This window comes from Melitaea cinxia, chromosome 11, assembly GCF_905220565.1.
Source record: "Melitaea cinxia chromosome 11, ilMelCinx1.1, whole genome shotgun sequence".
In the NCBI taxonomy this organism is placed as follows: Eukaryota; Metazoa; Arthropoda; class Insecta; order Lepidoptera; family Nymphalidae; genus Melitaea; species Melitaea cinxia.
In genome coordinates, this window is record NC_059404.1 from 8,354,646 (window position 1) to 8,368,425 (window position 13,780).

Below are 13,780 nucleotides of genomic sequence, written 5' to 3' on the forward strand. Positions count from 1 at the left end.
CCATTGACTTTTTTACTTTTGGATAAGGACAGTTTAGTTTGACATTTTTATTATTACTTTAATGTCATAATATCTCATAGTGCGTCATAGTAATGAGGTACTTTACATACTACAAACTAATTTTAATTACTTGTAACATTAGGTAAATCAAGTCACAGAGACACCTACATACTAAGACAGACTCTTTTATGTCTATTTAATAAATGTTTCCATAATAGTCATTTCTCACTCAACTGTCAAGACGCGTAAGTAGTTCAAAACCTTTTGAGTAGTTCAAAAAGCTTTAAAGATTTTGTTTAATCGACGAAATAAATCGGTTGTAAAGAATCTTGCTATAAATCATAGAAATAAAGTATTAATACCTACCTATTAGCGTCGATTTAGGCATAACACGCGATTTTACTATTCAACAATAAGGACGATTCAAGCTTTTTAATTTCGTGTTTTAATACATTATGTAACGCGAATCTCGCTTATAGAATATTTAATATTCATATGTAAAAAAGTCAGTTTTGATAAAAACCGGAACCAATCAAAAGTCAATTTCAAGTGGATATCAATGAAAGCTTGCTAATAAAAGGAAAATTTCTCGTGGTGTTATATAACATAGATAGTATGATTACATAAAAGTAAATTCAAAAACAAATTCTACGTGTACTAGAGTATACTTACGTAAACTGTAATGTTTTGTATAGTTTTTATTGTTCGTTTCAATTTCCAACCACTCGTTTCATGATAGCGCAGTTTTCTGTGCCAAGCAACATTGTTAAATGTTGATGAATTTGTAGATGTTTAGATACAGTAACACACGAACTACAAAATAGGAAGTAGATTTTCCTAACGAGTGGCTTTATCCGCTTGTGTGTCAACAATGTCCTTTTATTACTTGATCAAGTGCCGATTAAATAATAAAAACCGGTTCCTACATCGTACGTTCTAAAAATAGCCGATGTATAGTCATGTGATTCATATAATCCCGATAAAAGGTTCAATATATATAAAAACATACAATTTCATTTTTCCAAGTACGTAATCGCAGTTCAATGTTTACGTAGACGAAGGCGAGGGTGGAATCGATTGTAAGCCCCTATCGCCAGACGAGGGTGTAGTTCTTCAAGGGTAGCCTTCCGTGGTAGAAACGTGACTCAATCTACTGTGATCATGCGTAAAAGAAAGGGAAAAATCTTAAAAAAACTTCTTACCACTACTAGTTGTAAAATAAAAGACATAAATCTTTTTAGCTATTATAATTATTTTCTTATTCTATTTCCAATTATCATAATATTAAAATAAAGAGCTCTGTACAACTATTCATTAACGATCACACTAAAACTATTTCGATAAAAAGTTTATTACGTGAATTTTTAATTGGTGACTTCCTATGTTGGTTATGCAGTCACGTGCATTATGTAGGTACAAACTAATCATGCTATAATATCGTCGGTACTCTTAATTGAGGAGACCAAAGAGATTAGTGTTATGCATTGTATCGAGAATAACAATAGAACGCCATAAGTTTTAACAAACTGCCTCGTTAGCTTAACAATGGCCGCCGAGAAACTACGAAGCCTATGCGATACCAATGTTTACTCCACTTCTACCTGGATCTCACTTCCGATCTACTTTATTGTTGACCGAATCAATATGTTATCTGCGAATATATTATTGACACTACAAACTAGCGCGCAATGTATGGAATTTAATCTTCTCGCGTTCTAATTCCTACCGTTATAAATAGGATAAAATTTACGATTTTCAAACCTGAATTTAAATCTGATGTATAACTATCATGTAACTGATAAAAACATGAAACATGTTTTTCATTTTTTCCATCAAATTCTCCTTATATTAGATATTTCCATCCACATACTATGAATCTACTAGTTGTGAGATAAATTTATCAATAACTTATGTACGAGATAAACCTTCCTAGTAATGGATGAAACAATTCAATTTCTTCAATGTAAAATAAGGGAATTATTCTTTATTTGATAGATTGAATAAAACATGCTAAGAACTTAAATCGACTAAGAATAATTATAGATCAGATATTAGATAAATCGTAGTTACAAATGCATATGTGTGTGTCGTCTATGTCTGTTTTATACATCAACGTTTACGTCCCGTTTGTATGAGAGCGATGATTCATATCTGAAGGGTTGTTCTCATAAATTACGTTGGACGGACGAGAATTATTTGATTTATTGAACGAAAATTAGCGACTATTGAAAATAAGTACCACATAACTTCGTATCACACTATACTAACATTGCGCTGTTTTGAATATTTTGCTTATCTCGCTGTTTATAGGAAGATAAAAAGCTGACAACAAAATTTAATCTCAAAAATCTCTATATATTTTTTATCTTATTTATGGTGGTTTAACGTCACGAAGTATATATTGGTCGTAAACTCGTAATATCAAAACAAAAACTTTGATAACTAAAATAATTGTATATATTGAAAACCTCTATTCTCTTCTTCTTCTGGTTGAAATGGCTTTCAATAGTGCCAAATGAGCACAGATGATTTCGCCAATGTCACGTAGAAACCTCTATTCTCAATAATACTCATAGTATTTCATACTAGATGACCCGGTGAATTTGACAACCAAAAATGACAATTTTTTTGACAAAAAACATCAGATGTTACACAGCTAGGAAGATTCCTGAACCTTCCCTGAACTTCAACAAATATTTCAAGATCAAAATTAACCAAATTGCTCCAGACATTCTCAAGTTTTAGTAAAGTTCAAGTCAAGCAAAAAATAAATAAATATGCATGTGTGTGTAAATACATGGTAGTGTGTGTAATTTTTTTTATTGATTTAATATAATTATGTTTATGCATAATTTAAAAAAAATATTATTCTGCACGCCTCTATATAAACTATAAGTGTGCGAAATTTCATACTCCTCCGTCCGCGCAATTTTCGTAAAAAGGGTACAAAGTTTTTGCTTTACGTATTAATATCTAATAGGTATAATATAAAATTCTCGTGTCGCGGTGTTTGTAGTAACTCCTCCGAAACGGCTTGAACGATTTTGTGTGCATATTGGGTAGGTCTGAGAATTGAACAACATCTATTTTTCATCCCCCTAAATGTTAAGGGTAGTCCACCCCTAAATATATATTTTTTTAACTTTTAGATAAATCATATATTTTTTATTTTATTATGATTTGGCGTTGAAAAATACATACAACCTTAAATTTTCACCCTTCTACCACCAACCCCTATATTCAAATAGCGTTTAGCGGCAAGACAACGTTTGCCGAGTCAGCTAGTATAGATATAGGTATAATATTCATGACAACAAAGTAATACTAGGATTTCTAAATAATTTTAATACAACAATACAACCCTTACATATCGTCTATGGCTATCATTAGTTACAATTATATTGAAAGAAGAGACGACGTGATCCTAACCAGTCCGCCGCATACTACGCTATATTATTTGAGTTTTATTGCATTCATGATCGCGATCAAACCGCGCCCGACCTCGACAGCCTCAATTACGCCAATGAGAGACCAAGTCGGACGGGACAAGTCATCACAATCTACTGTTTGAAACATTTAAACGCCCCTGGCAATTACTTTAGTTTAATCTTATAACAAAAACAGAAAAAATAATGGTAATACTACTTAGTAAGAGTGGAGCAGTTTTTTTGTATAATCAATGATAAATCTATTGTATTAAATTTGTTTTTAATATTATATGCAATTGAACGTCGTCTATATAGTACTGAATTTGTTTTTAAAAGTCAAAGGTTGAAACTGTTTTAAAATAAGTAAATAGTCTTTATATATATTCTTTTGATTTTAGACTTTGAGCATTACTAGCTGAGCAATACGGTCTTTGATTGCACATCAAAATTATAATTAATGTTATTGAATTAAAGTCTAAAGTTCGGTACACATTTCGTTGAATTATTGATTGTTTTACGTGTTTTTCAAATCCTCGTCATATTACTATTGTGAAAGCCAGCTGCAATTATAATTGTGATAAAATTTGCAGAATACTGAGTCACGGATCGCGTCACCGCTAAATGATTTTCATTACCTACACAACACTAAAACATTAAAAACAAAAAAAGCCCTACCTGCAATTTTATAAAAACTCATTATTTTTAAATTCAATGTTGATTTGATTTATAATTATCGTAAAATATTTACCAGTGGAGCGAAAATCTGTATAAGTCTTGATCCGCATTTTCTTTTCCCAATGTATCCTTTATGAATGTTCGATTTAAAAAAAAAAAAACGCACTATCTTTTATCAGCTTCCTTCATCACAATTCACTTGACACTGGGTAAATCACCTCACATTTTGCGTCTTTCATTGATTTCTAAGTCAAAAAGGGTACAAGGTACTAAGAAATAAACTTAACAACCACTTTCCACATTGCTTTTGCACGGAACAAACACAAGTAAAGATACTGCAATGAAAAAAATATTTATAATAATAATTGTCAGGAGTAAAACATGCGTAAGCTGCGTTGTACCGCTTGAATTGACAGCTGCTAGCCGCTAAGTGCACTATCCCGTAATTCCCTATTCGAATATTGGGTGTCTGATGATCGCTTGAATGAGCGCGCCGCGAGTGAGCGGGACACAACATTATGAAGTTAGACACACATGTCAGGGAATGACAGGAATAGGATATAAATAGAACAGGATTAATTGAGTAAACTTCGACTAGCCCATGTTAAGATTTGATAAATAATACAAAGCACTAAATATAATTTATATCTATTGAACATTAGGATATATTCACTACACAAATAGATTACAAAATTAGTAAAACTTTCCCTATTGAATAATGTATAGAGAAAATCCCATTTTTTTTTGTATTTAATATTAATAGTTCAAACACAGGAGTTTTCACAATTCAAGCAGTACAATACACAGAATACAAAAGCTTAATTTGTTTTGTATACAAAAAATTAAGAAACTGACGTTGCTAATCGGATCTTGACTACACCACCGCCGTGTAAATACGTCAAACGCGCAAGCGCAGTGCGCGTAACTGATGTACGCATGCGTACTAACTTCACTCTAGTCAACTTCGTCACCATTACTTGCGGTAAAACTTAAATTCATAAGGGTGCATAACTTAATAGACTACACGATATACGCAAACTATCAAGTGTAAAGACTATTTTATTATTAAAAACATATCCTTGAATATTTTTTTTTAATTTGCTAATAATATTAAAAGCGTACTACAAAATAATAAAACAAATATTTTATTAAAATTTTTATTAACGGGGAAGATATTTAGATACGCATAAAAAGAAGAGAGAACTAGACCACAAAATGTTTTATTAAGTTTTTGTAGTTTAGTTTATATACACATATTAGTTGATCTTTTTTTCTCAGGCAAAAAGTTAGCGGTACTTTCAGCAAGCAAGTCTCAATAATATGAGGCTAAGTGAATGACCTCACAAAACAAGACATAAACTTGTATCTCGTAATCACCCTGTAATATGTATTTTCATTCTGTCTGATCTTCATTTCTCATTTTATAAGACGATGAATTCCTTATTTTCAGTTACATATGGGTCATTGCTCAGCAGTGCAGCTCATTTTCAACTGTTACAACATCTGCTTAATGTAGTACAGCGAGAAAACAGTAATAAAGAAATTGTAAATAATCATATACCTATAATATCTTGATCCATTTCCATTTCAAAGAGAAATTGGATTCAACTCGAGATCAATTTTAAAAGCTATGAAAATATGTAACGGCCTGGTTATTAAATATGGTAAGTACAACTATTTAAAGACCCTTATGTTAGACACCTACGTAAAATTTCAATACTATCGAAATCGTACATTATCGTTAATTAGTAGGTACCTATATACTTCACTTCTGGATAATTGCATGATGTGTTGTGTTGTGTGCCTTCAACTTGTTTTAAACATATTTCAATAAAAAAAAATTACTAATGAATCCTTGCTTTAGCGGGAGCAAACAAACTTTTCAATTTTTACATTTACAATATTTTGAGATATTTTCGATCCCAAAATGATTAAAAATGAAATATGTATAACACCGCCATCTAGTTTGATGCATAGGAACTTATTTAGCTGATTGTTCTCTGTTTTTCTTCAAATGGTTATATCGAAGATGTTACAACAATAGAATACAGATGTCGTTGTAGTGATAAAATACATAATCCGAATTGGTACTTGTACTTCCATCATACAGGTAAATTTATACTTTATTTATCAATAGTGATAATGTGATATTCTGAATTGTTATCACCTGAGAATAGTTTGTTATCTATGCATATAGACACAAACAACATTAATTCAGTATTTGGGTTCCGCAATAAAACATTATGGCTCCGTTTGACAGCGTTCTTTCTTTAAAATTGGTTGAATCTTGACACTATAAAATGTTTAATTTTTGTCTTAATGTTTGTGTTAATCCAGCATGCACTAATACACAATCTATATAAATAAAAATAAATGTTGCTAATCGCATAACTCGAGAACGACTCGACCATTTAGGATTTTTTTTTGTAGATGGCCACGGAAGGCTTTCATACAAAAAAAAAAAAAAACTTTTAACTTTTGACAAAAAAGTCAGTGCGGGCAGCTAGTTATTTATAAAATAAATTATCATAAAAAAATTTTTTTCGAATATTATGACTCGACTGCATTGTCCGTATTGTGCGGATTGTCCAAAATGACAGTCGCGAAATAATAGGCTTCTTATCTAATATATAAAATTCTCGTGTCACAGTTTTCGTTGCCATACTCCTCCGAAACGGCTTGACCGATTTTGATGAAATTTTTTGTGCTTATCCGGTATCTATGAGAATCGGCTAACATCTATTTTTCATCCCCCTAAATGTTAGGGGTAGTCCACCCCTAATTTTTTTTCTTTTTTTTTAGACAAAATTTTTAATTTCTATTTTTTTATGATACAACATTAAAAAATACATACAACCCTAAATTTTCAACCCTCTACCATCAACCCCTATTTTTAAATAGCGTTTAGCGGCAAGACAACGTTTGCCGGGTCAGCTAGTTAAATATATATTTTAAAAAGAGTTCAAAGAAAACACTCATATATTAAAATTAAATTATGTGGTGTCATGGGACACCAGGTAGGAACGAAGTTCCTTCGGATAATATAGAAGCAACACAATTTGAAAAAAAAAATTGAATTTTATATATATTTTCGTTCTTGATTTTTTTTTTAAATTTTGTTCATTGGTTTTTAATTAAGTACATAAAAGTATTTAGGAAATTTAGTATTTAAGAAAATAACAAATACCGTAAAATAAAATAAATGAAACAAAATAATAATAATAATAATAATTCAAACTATGAAGTGAAATAAAAAAACATAAATACAGTTGTGTGACTGATATTACGTCACTAACGTTATATATTTTTCTTACGGTTTTAGTATCACATTTTTTTCAGTTCGCCCTCCCAGTCAAATGTCAAGCCTGCCGTAAGGAACTTCGTTCCAATAACTCATACATTTAATATATTTTTCATTAAGCGATGCAACATATATATTATACCAAGAATTACTTGTAAAACTTACGTAATTATTGTAGGTATATACGTACTATTATTAAAATACATTCAACAACATAAAAATCACGTCAAATGATAAAGTGCTACTTTTGTATAACAAGATTATACTAAACCAATCAGTATACTTTCTTTAGTTGTGTAATGTTTATAGTGAAAATTTTTATTCTAAAAAGGCGACTAATTTTATCGCTAGTGCAGGTTGATGTGTAAAAACTATAAACGAATTATCTATATAAAGTAATTATTGAGTTTTATAACATATATTAATAAATGTTAGATACACTACCTTTGCTTGCCCGTCGTTTTCGCTTTTTGTTAAGAGGAAATTCTTCACATTCCTGAGAATAGGCACTTTTCGCAAAGTTAATTATTTTGGCGAAAACACACAGAACCACGGCTATCATTGTTACTGATTACCGACGCGTTATCAAGATCTCTTATCTATCACAGGATAGAATTTCAGGGTCGTTTCTTTCTCTTTCTAAGATTCAGTTTTAACAGTGTTCTCTTTATTTTGTCCTTATTTTTATATCGAAGCACAATATTTACACACACTTTATGTAAAGCTAATTCCACGTTCCACATCACCTTTATTATACAAATAACAATGAACACTACACCTCTTATTTCAAAGTTATCCACATCCGAGCGTTTATCAGTGGGTTATCGCGGACTTGATCCTACGAGACGTTTAATGTCAAGTCTACGAGTATGACTGCGCTGCATCATTTACAACTTTACTTCACGCCCTGGGAGCCTCTAAGTCATTCCTTAATAAAGCTAAAAATATAATGCCACACGCGATTAAACATTTTAAAACGATATATATTGTTTATTAATAAGAAGAGCTACTGTAACTATTATCTAACAAATGCACGTTATTAGCTTACAAGGCCGACGTTTTGTTCATGAGATCAGTTTACACGATAGGTCACTGAGGCAAGTATTCATAGCGAAGATTATATACGAATGATTGATAATTGAAACAGAACACTGTATGAAGACCGGTGATACCTTTGAAGGGCAGCTGTGCTATGGCAATGTAGCAGTTAAGGATAAAGTATTTGACTTAGCGGTAATCAGTAGGTACGCCAGGTGGTACGTGCACTCTAGCGATGAGTTAAAGAGTTCAAAGACCTCATATCTAGGACACTTGAAAATCAGTAGAAAATAAAAGAATGACAGCTAAATAAATGGCTTTTTTCTAAGTTTAAAAATAATCTAATCTACTATTAGATATTACAATACATTTAATTTGAATCTAACGTAGATAGGAAACTATTTTTATTAACAGCAAAAACTCTAAAATTAGTTTTAAATTAGTTATTAGCTATTGTCTTCTAAAGATTAATTAATTCTTATTAATATAACCTGGGGATCTTTAAATCGCGAGTGAACAGGTTGCTTCTGGGTAAGCGTACTCCCTCTTAGACCGCAATTTCACTTATCAAAAACGCTAGCAGGATGTACCTACATACTTTAAAATACATACTGATATTAATTGCATAATTGTTCTTTTTTCTACAACAAGGTATACATAAAGAATAAGTATAGACACGAGTTGGCGCAACAGTCACAGCACTGGTTTATGGCTGTTGCGCTGGCGGTTGTGGGTTCGATCCCCGCACATGACAAATATTTGTTTTGACTTTACAGATGTTTGCCGTGGTCTGGGTGTTTGTACAGTTCTTGTGGGTCTCCCCGCCGTGTCTCAGAGAGCACGTTAAGCCGACGGCTTCACCCGTTTGTTATCTTGTATACACTTGATAGCGATCGTTACTCATAGTAGGGAATATCGTGGTAGATTAAGCTCTGATCCTTCTCTTACATGAGGAAAGAGGCCTATGCCCAGAAAATAAGGTATAAAGATAATTGTGTTTGCAGGCAAATGATAAGAACCGACTTCAATTATATCGACATGTAATACAACGTAGGTAGACAAAAAAATTACTCAAGTAAATACGCAGTATCAAAGATTACTCCAAAAGTTATAATCAGATCTCGATGAAATTTGAATGTAACCACACAATAAGCATCGGCTTTTGATTAAATTAAAAATTATCAAAATCGGTACACCCAGTAAGAAGTTATGGGGATTTTCAAGTTTCTCTCGATTTCTCTGGGATCCAATCAGATCCTGGTTTCCTTATCATGGTACCACACCAGGGATATCTCCTTTCCAACAAAAAAAGAATTATCAAAATCGATCCAGAAACGACAAAGTTATCCCCGAACATATCTGTATATATATACTAGCTGTGCCCGCGGCTTCGCCCGCGTTGAAATCGGTGTGACGCAAAGTTTTCCTGGCAAACTTCCAGTGAAACTCTCATCATAATTAGTTTAGCCGTTCTATAAGCCTTCCTCTTGAAGCCCTCTCTCCATTGATGAAACCGCATGAATATCCGTTCCGTAGATTTTGAGGGAATCGATCACATACATTTTTGGGGACTTTGTTTTATAATACACTAACTGTTGCCCGCGACTACGTGCGCGTGAAGCGCGTCGCGTTTAACAAAATGGTTTGTTGAATTCGTCAGAATTGTGGTATGAAATAATGTAGTAATAATATAGTATTGTAGTGTAAATATGTTTAAATATACTGCATGTAATTTAGTTTTTAATATGGTTCTATGTAACTATATGCCACAGAATAGCGTAACGCACGCTCCTTCGTGACTCCGTGACGACAGGGGTAAATAAAAAGTATTCTAGTAACGTAAAGGTTAGATATTGTAAAAAATATATTTTTTGTACTACTGCGTACGGCTCACCTGATGATAAGCGATTACCGTAGCTTATAGACACCTGCAACACCAGAAGCATCGCAAGCGCGTTGCCGACCCAATCCCCAATCCCCCCAGGAGCTTTGGTCACCTTACTCACCAACAGGAACACTGTACTGCTTGAAAACAGTATTATTTTGCTGTGATCTTCTGTAAGGTCGAGGTACTTACTACCCCAGTTGGGCTGCTCCATATTTTGAGCAGGAAATTCCTGCTGTGCCCTACCTCAGTTAAAAGTTATAAGTGATCAATATAAATGTTTCTTGAACACATAGGGTTGCAACGCGGTTATTTTGCTTTAAACCGATCCCGCTGTATATGTTTCATACAAACTATCAACCCCAATTAAACTCCTTAGCGGTGGAATATCGCAAAATCCGTTCTTAGCGGACGTCTACTAATTATAATCTACCTCCCTGCCAAATTTCATCTTTGTCCATCCTGGATGAATGGACCATCCAGCTGTTTTTGAGTTCTCGTGATGAGTGAGTCAGTGATCTTTCTCTTTTATATTTATAGATTACCATGCATTATTTGGACACCTCCTCACCATCTATAGAGCACACATTTTAAATTTCAAGTTTCTTACTTCAAAAACATAGGACTTGCATAGAAACTTCCAACCCCCGTTTCATCCCCTTAGGGGTCGAGTTTCATAAAATTCGTTCTTAGCGAATGTCTACGTCCTATAAGGAACCTACTTGCCTAATTTTAAGTTTGTAACTGTTATAATTTCGGAGATTTCGTAATGAGTAAGTCAACCTACCATTTTAACCCCAAAAAGAAAGGGATTTCTAAAGATACATTATTTGGACACCTTCTCATCATCTATAGAGCATACATTTTAAATTTCAAGTCTCTTACTTCAAAAACATAGGACTGTCGCAGAAACTTCCAAGCCCCGTTTCATCCCCTTAGGAGTCGAGTTTCATAAAATTCGTTCTTAGCGGATGTCTACGCCCTATAAGAAACCTACTTGCCTAATTTTAAGTTTGCAACTGGTATAATTTCCGAGATTTCGTGATGAGTAAGTCAACCTACCATCCCCCGTTTTAACCCCAAAAAGAAATGGATTTTTAAAGATACATTATTTGGACACCTTCTCACCATCTAAAGAGCATACATTTTAAATTTAAAGTCTCTTACTTCAAAAACATAGGACTTTCATACAAACTTCCAACCCCCGTTTTTCTCCCCTTAGGGGTCGAATTTCGTAAAATCTGTTCTTAATGGATGTCTGCGACCTGTAAGGAGCCTACCTGCCAAATTTCAAGTTTGTAGGTGTTATAGTTTTGGAGATTTCGTGATGAGTGAATCAACCTACCATCCCCCGTTTTAACCCCAAAAAGAAATGGATTTCTAAAGATACACTATTTGGACACCTCCTCACCATTTATAGAGCATACATTTTAAATTTCAAGTCTCTTACTTCAAAAACATAGGACTTTCATACAAAGTTTCAACCCCCGTTTTATCCCCTTAGGGGTTGAATTTCGTAAAATCCGTTCTTAGCGGATGTCTACGATCTGTAAGGAGCCTATCTGCCAAATTTCAAGTTTTTAGGTGTTATAGTTTCGGAGATTTCGTCATGGGTGAATCAACCTACCATCCCCCGTTTTAACCCCAAAAGGAAATGGATTTCTAAAGATACATTATTTGGACACCTTATTACCATCTATAGAGTATACATTTTAAATTTCAAGTCTCTTACTTCAAAAACATAGGACTTTCATACAAACTTCCAACCCCCGTTTTACCCCCTTAGGGGTCGAGTTTCGTAAAATCCGTTCTTAGCGGATGCCTACGTCTTATAAGGAGCCTACCTGCCAAATTTCAAGTTTGTAGGTGTTATAGTTTCGGAGATTTCGTGATGAGTGAGTGACCTTTCGCTTTTATATATATAGAGATTATATACACGGTCGAATTGAGTAACCTCCTCCTTTTTTGAAGTCGGTTAAAAAATGATATATGGAACTAAGTATTGATAGCGATATGTTTGCTAGACTATTTAAATTGTTATGTTACAAATACCTACCAAGTGAAATTACGAACTCATTACATTTTGTTCACGCTCAAGCTTCAAGTATTCGAAATGACATCGTGACGTCCGGAATAGAAATGCATTTATCATTTTAATTAAGTTTTATAAATAAAAGCATGTCTCTTAGGAATATCGTACCCTATAATTGCAATAATTTCTATTTACTTTGCATCATTATTTTCGAAACAGAGAACAGTAAATTTTGTATTTAATTTATGTATAACAGAAGTAAGCGTTTAAAGAAAAATATCAAAAAACAAAGTCGTTGATATATTTAAAGAATTTGTAACTATTTTTTTTCCAAACTTTGATTCTTATTATAATTTACTCATGACAACGTTTTTATTAAATTTTAAGAATATATAACAAAAATCAACTCACCCAGCATTCTATTTACTTCTTTTTCAGTCATCTTCGTCGTCGTCGTTTTTCATGGCGCACTCTCTGGAACAAGGAGGAACTCACGTCACTGTTTGACGAATTTATCTTTTTAAAAGCATTAGTTCATAGCCTACAGTTATAGTATTGTTAAAAATTGCGACTGCTAAAACTGTTACTTTCATTATAATATTATTTTATTTTTAATAAAAAGAAACCTAACATGAAATAATGCTTACAATGTAGCTGCTATATCAGTAAATGATGTGGATGTTATAATTTAGATTTAGTAGGATTACCTTGGTTTAAAGTACTTAACTCGAAGCACACGAACTATTAGCACAATTGTTAACTATCACAGCCACTGAACAAAAACCATTAATATGAAGAATAGATTAACACAAAAATTTAATTCATTTACAATTCAACGTTAAAACATAGATTTAGTCGCATTTTGAGAATAGTGTGTAAAACATTGTAAAGATTTTTTGAGTTCCCGAGAAGGCATCTCATACGAGGGTTGAAAGGCGGACCACGGAAATGCACGAAAATCTACGAACGTCGCCGAATGCTAATACTTTACAGGTCCGTATTGAGAACTTTGACCTCATTGAGAGTTGTAAGTTGAACTTTCAAGTTAATTAAAAACTTAATTTACTATACACTATATCGTGAAAGTTACAACTAATAACTTAATAAGTTATTTCGGGTAATATTTATTCGGCACACATGTTTATAGACTTTCTTTAAAAAGTACCGTTTATTTTAATCAAAAAAGAGCAAAGTACAAAGTAGGTATATCAAATTTTAATACTCGATACAAATTTTGTATAGGTAATTAGCGTTAGTTTATTATTAGTACTTTTTACAGCAAGTCCGTGCCTGTTTCACCCTGCAGTGAGGTCGTAGTTAAACGCCATGTTTTTCGCGCATGCGCTCAAATTTTCCTTTACGGAGCAATCAGTAACCGTGAATCATATACTTATATGTACAGATATGTTCTTCAGTGTTAC

The 13,780-nt window shown here is 32.9% G+C and overlaps 1 protein-coding gene across 1 annotated transcript in view; it reads right to left on the reverse strand.

Annotated features, from left to right (window-relative positions):
• The window catches only part of LOC123658047, a 74,979-nt gene extending 69,742 nt beyond the window's left edge, over positions 1-5,237 (reverse strand). The window contains exons 1-2 of the mRNA XM_045593530.1: positions 4,959-5,237; positions 4,177-4,438 (exon numbers count right to left, since the gene is read on the reverse strand). Of these exons, the coding sequence (XP_045449486.1) occupies positions 4,177-4,213 (37 nt within the window). The 5' untranslated portion in view covers positions 4,214-4,438; positions 4,959-5,237. The remainder of the gene's footprint in view (positions 1-4,176; positions 4,439-4,958) is intronic.
• Positions 5,238-13,780: the final 8,543 nt, after the last annotated feature.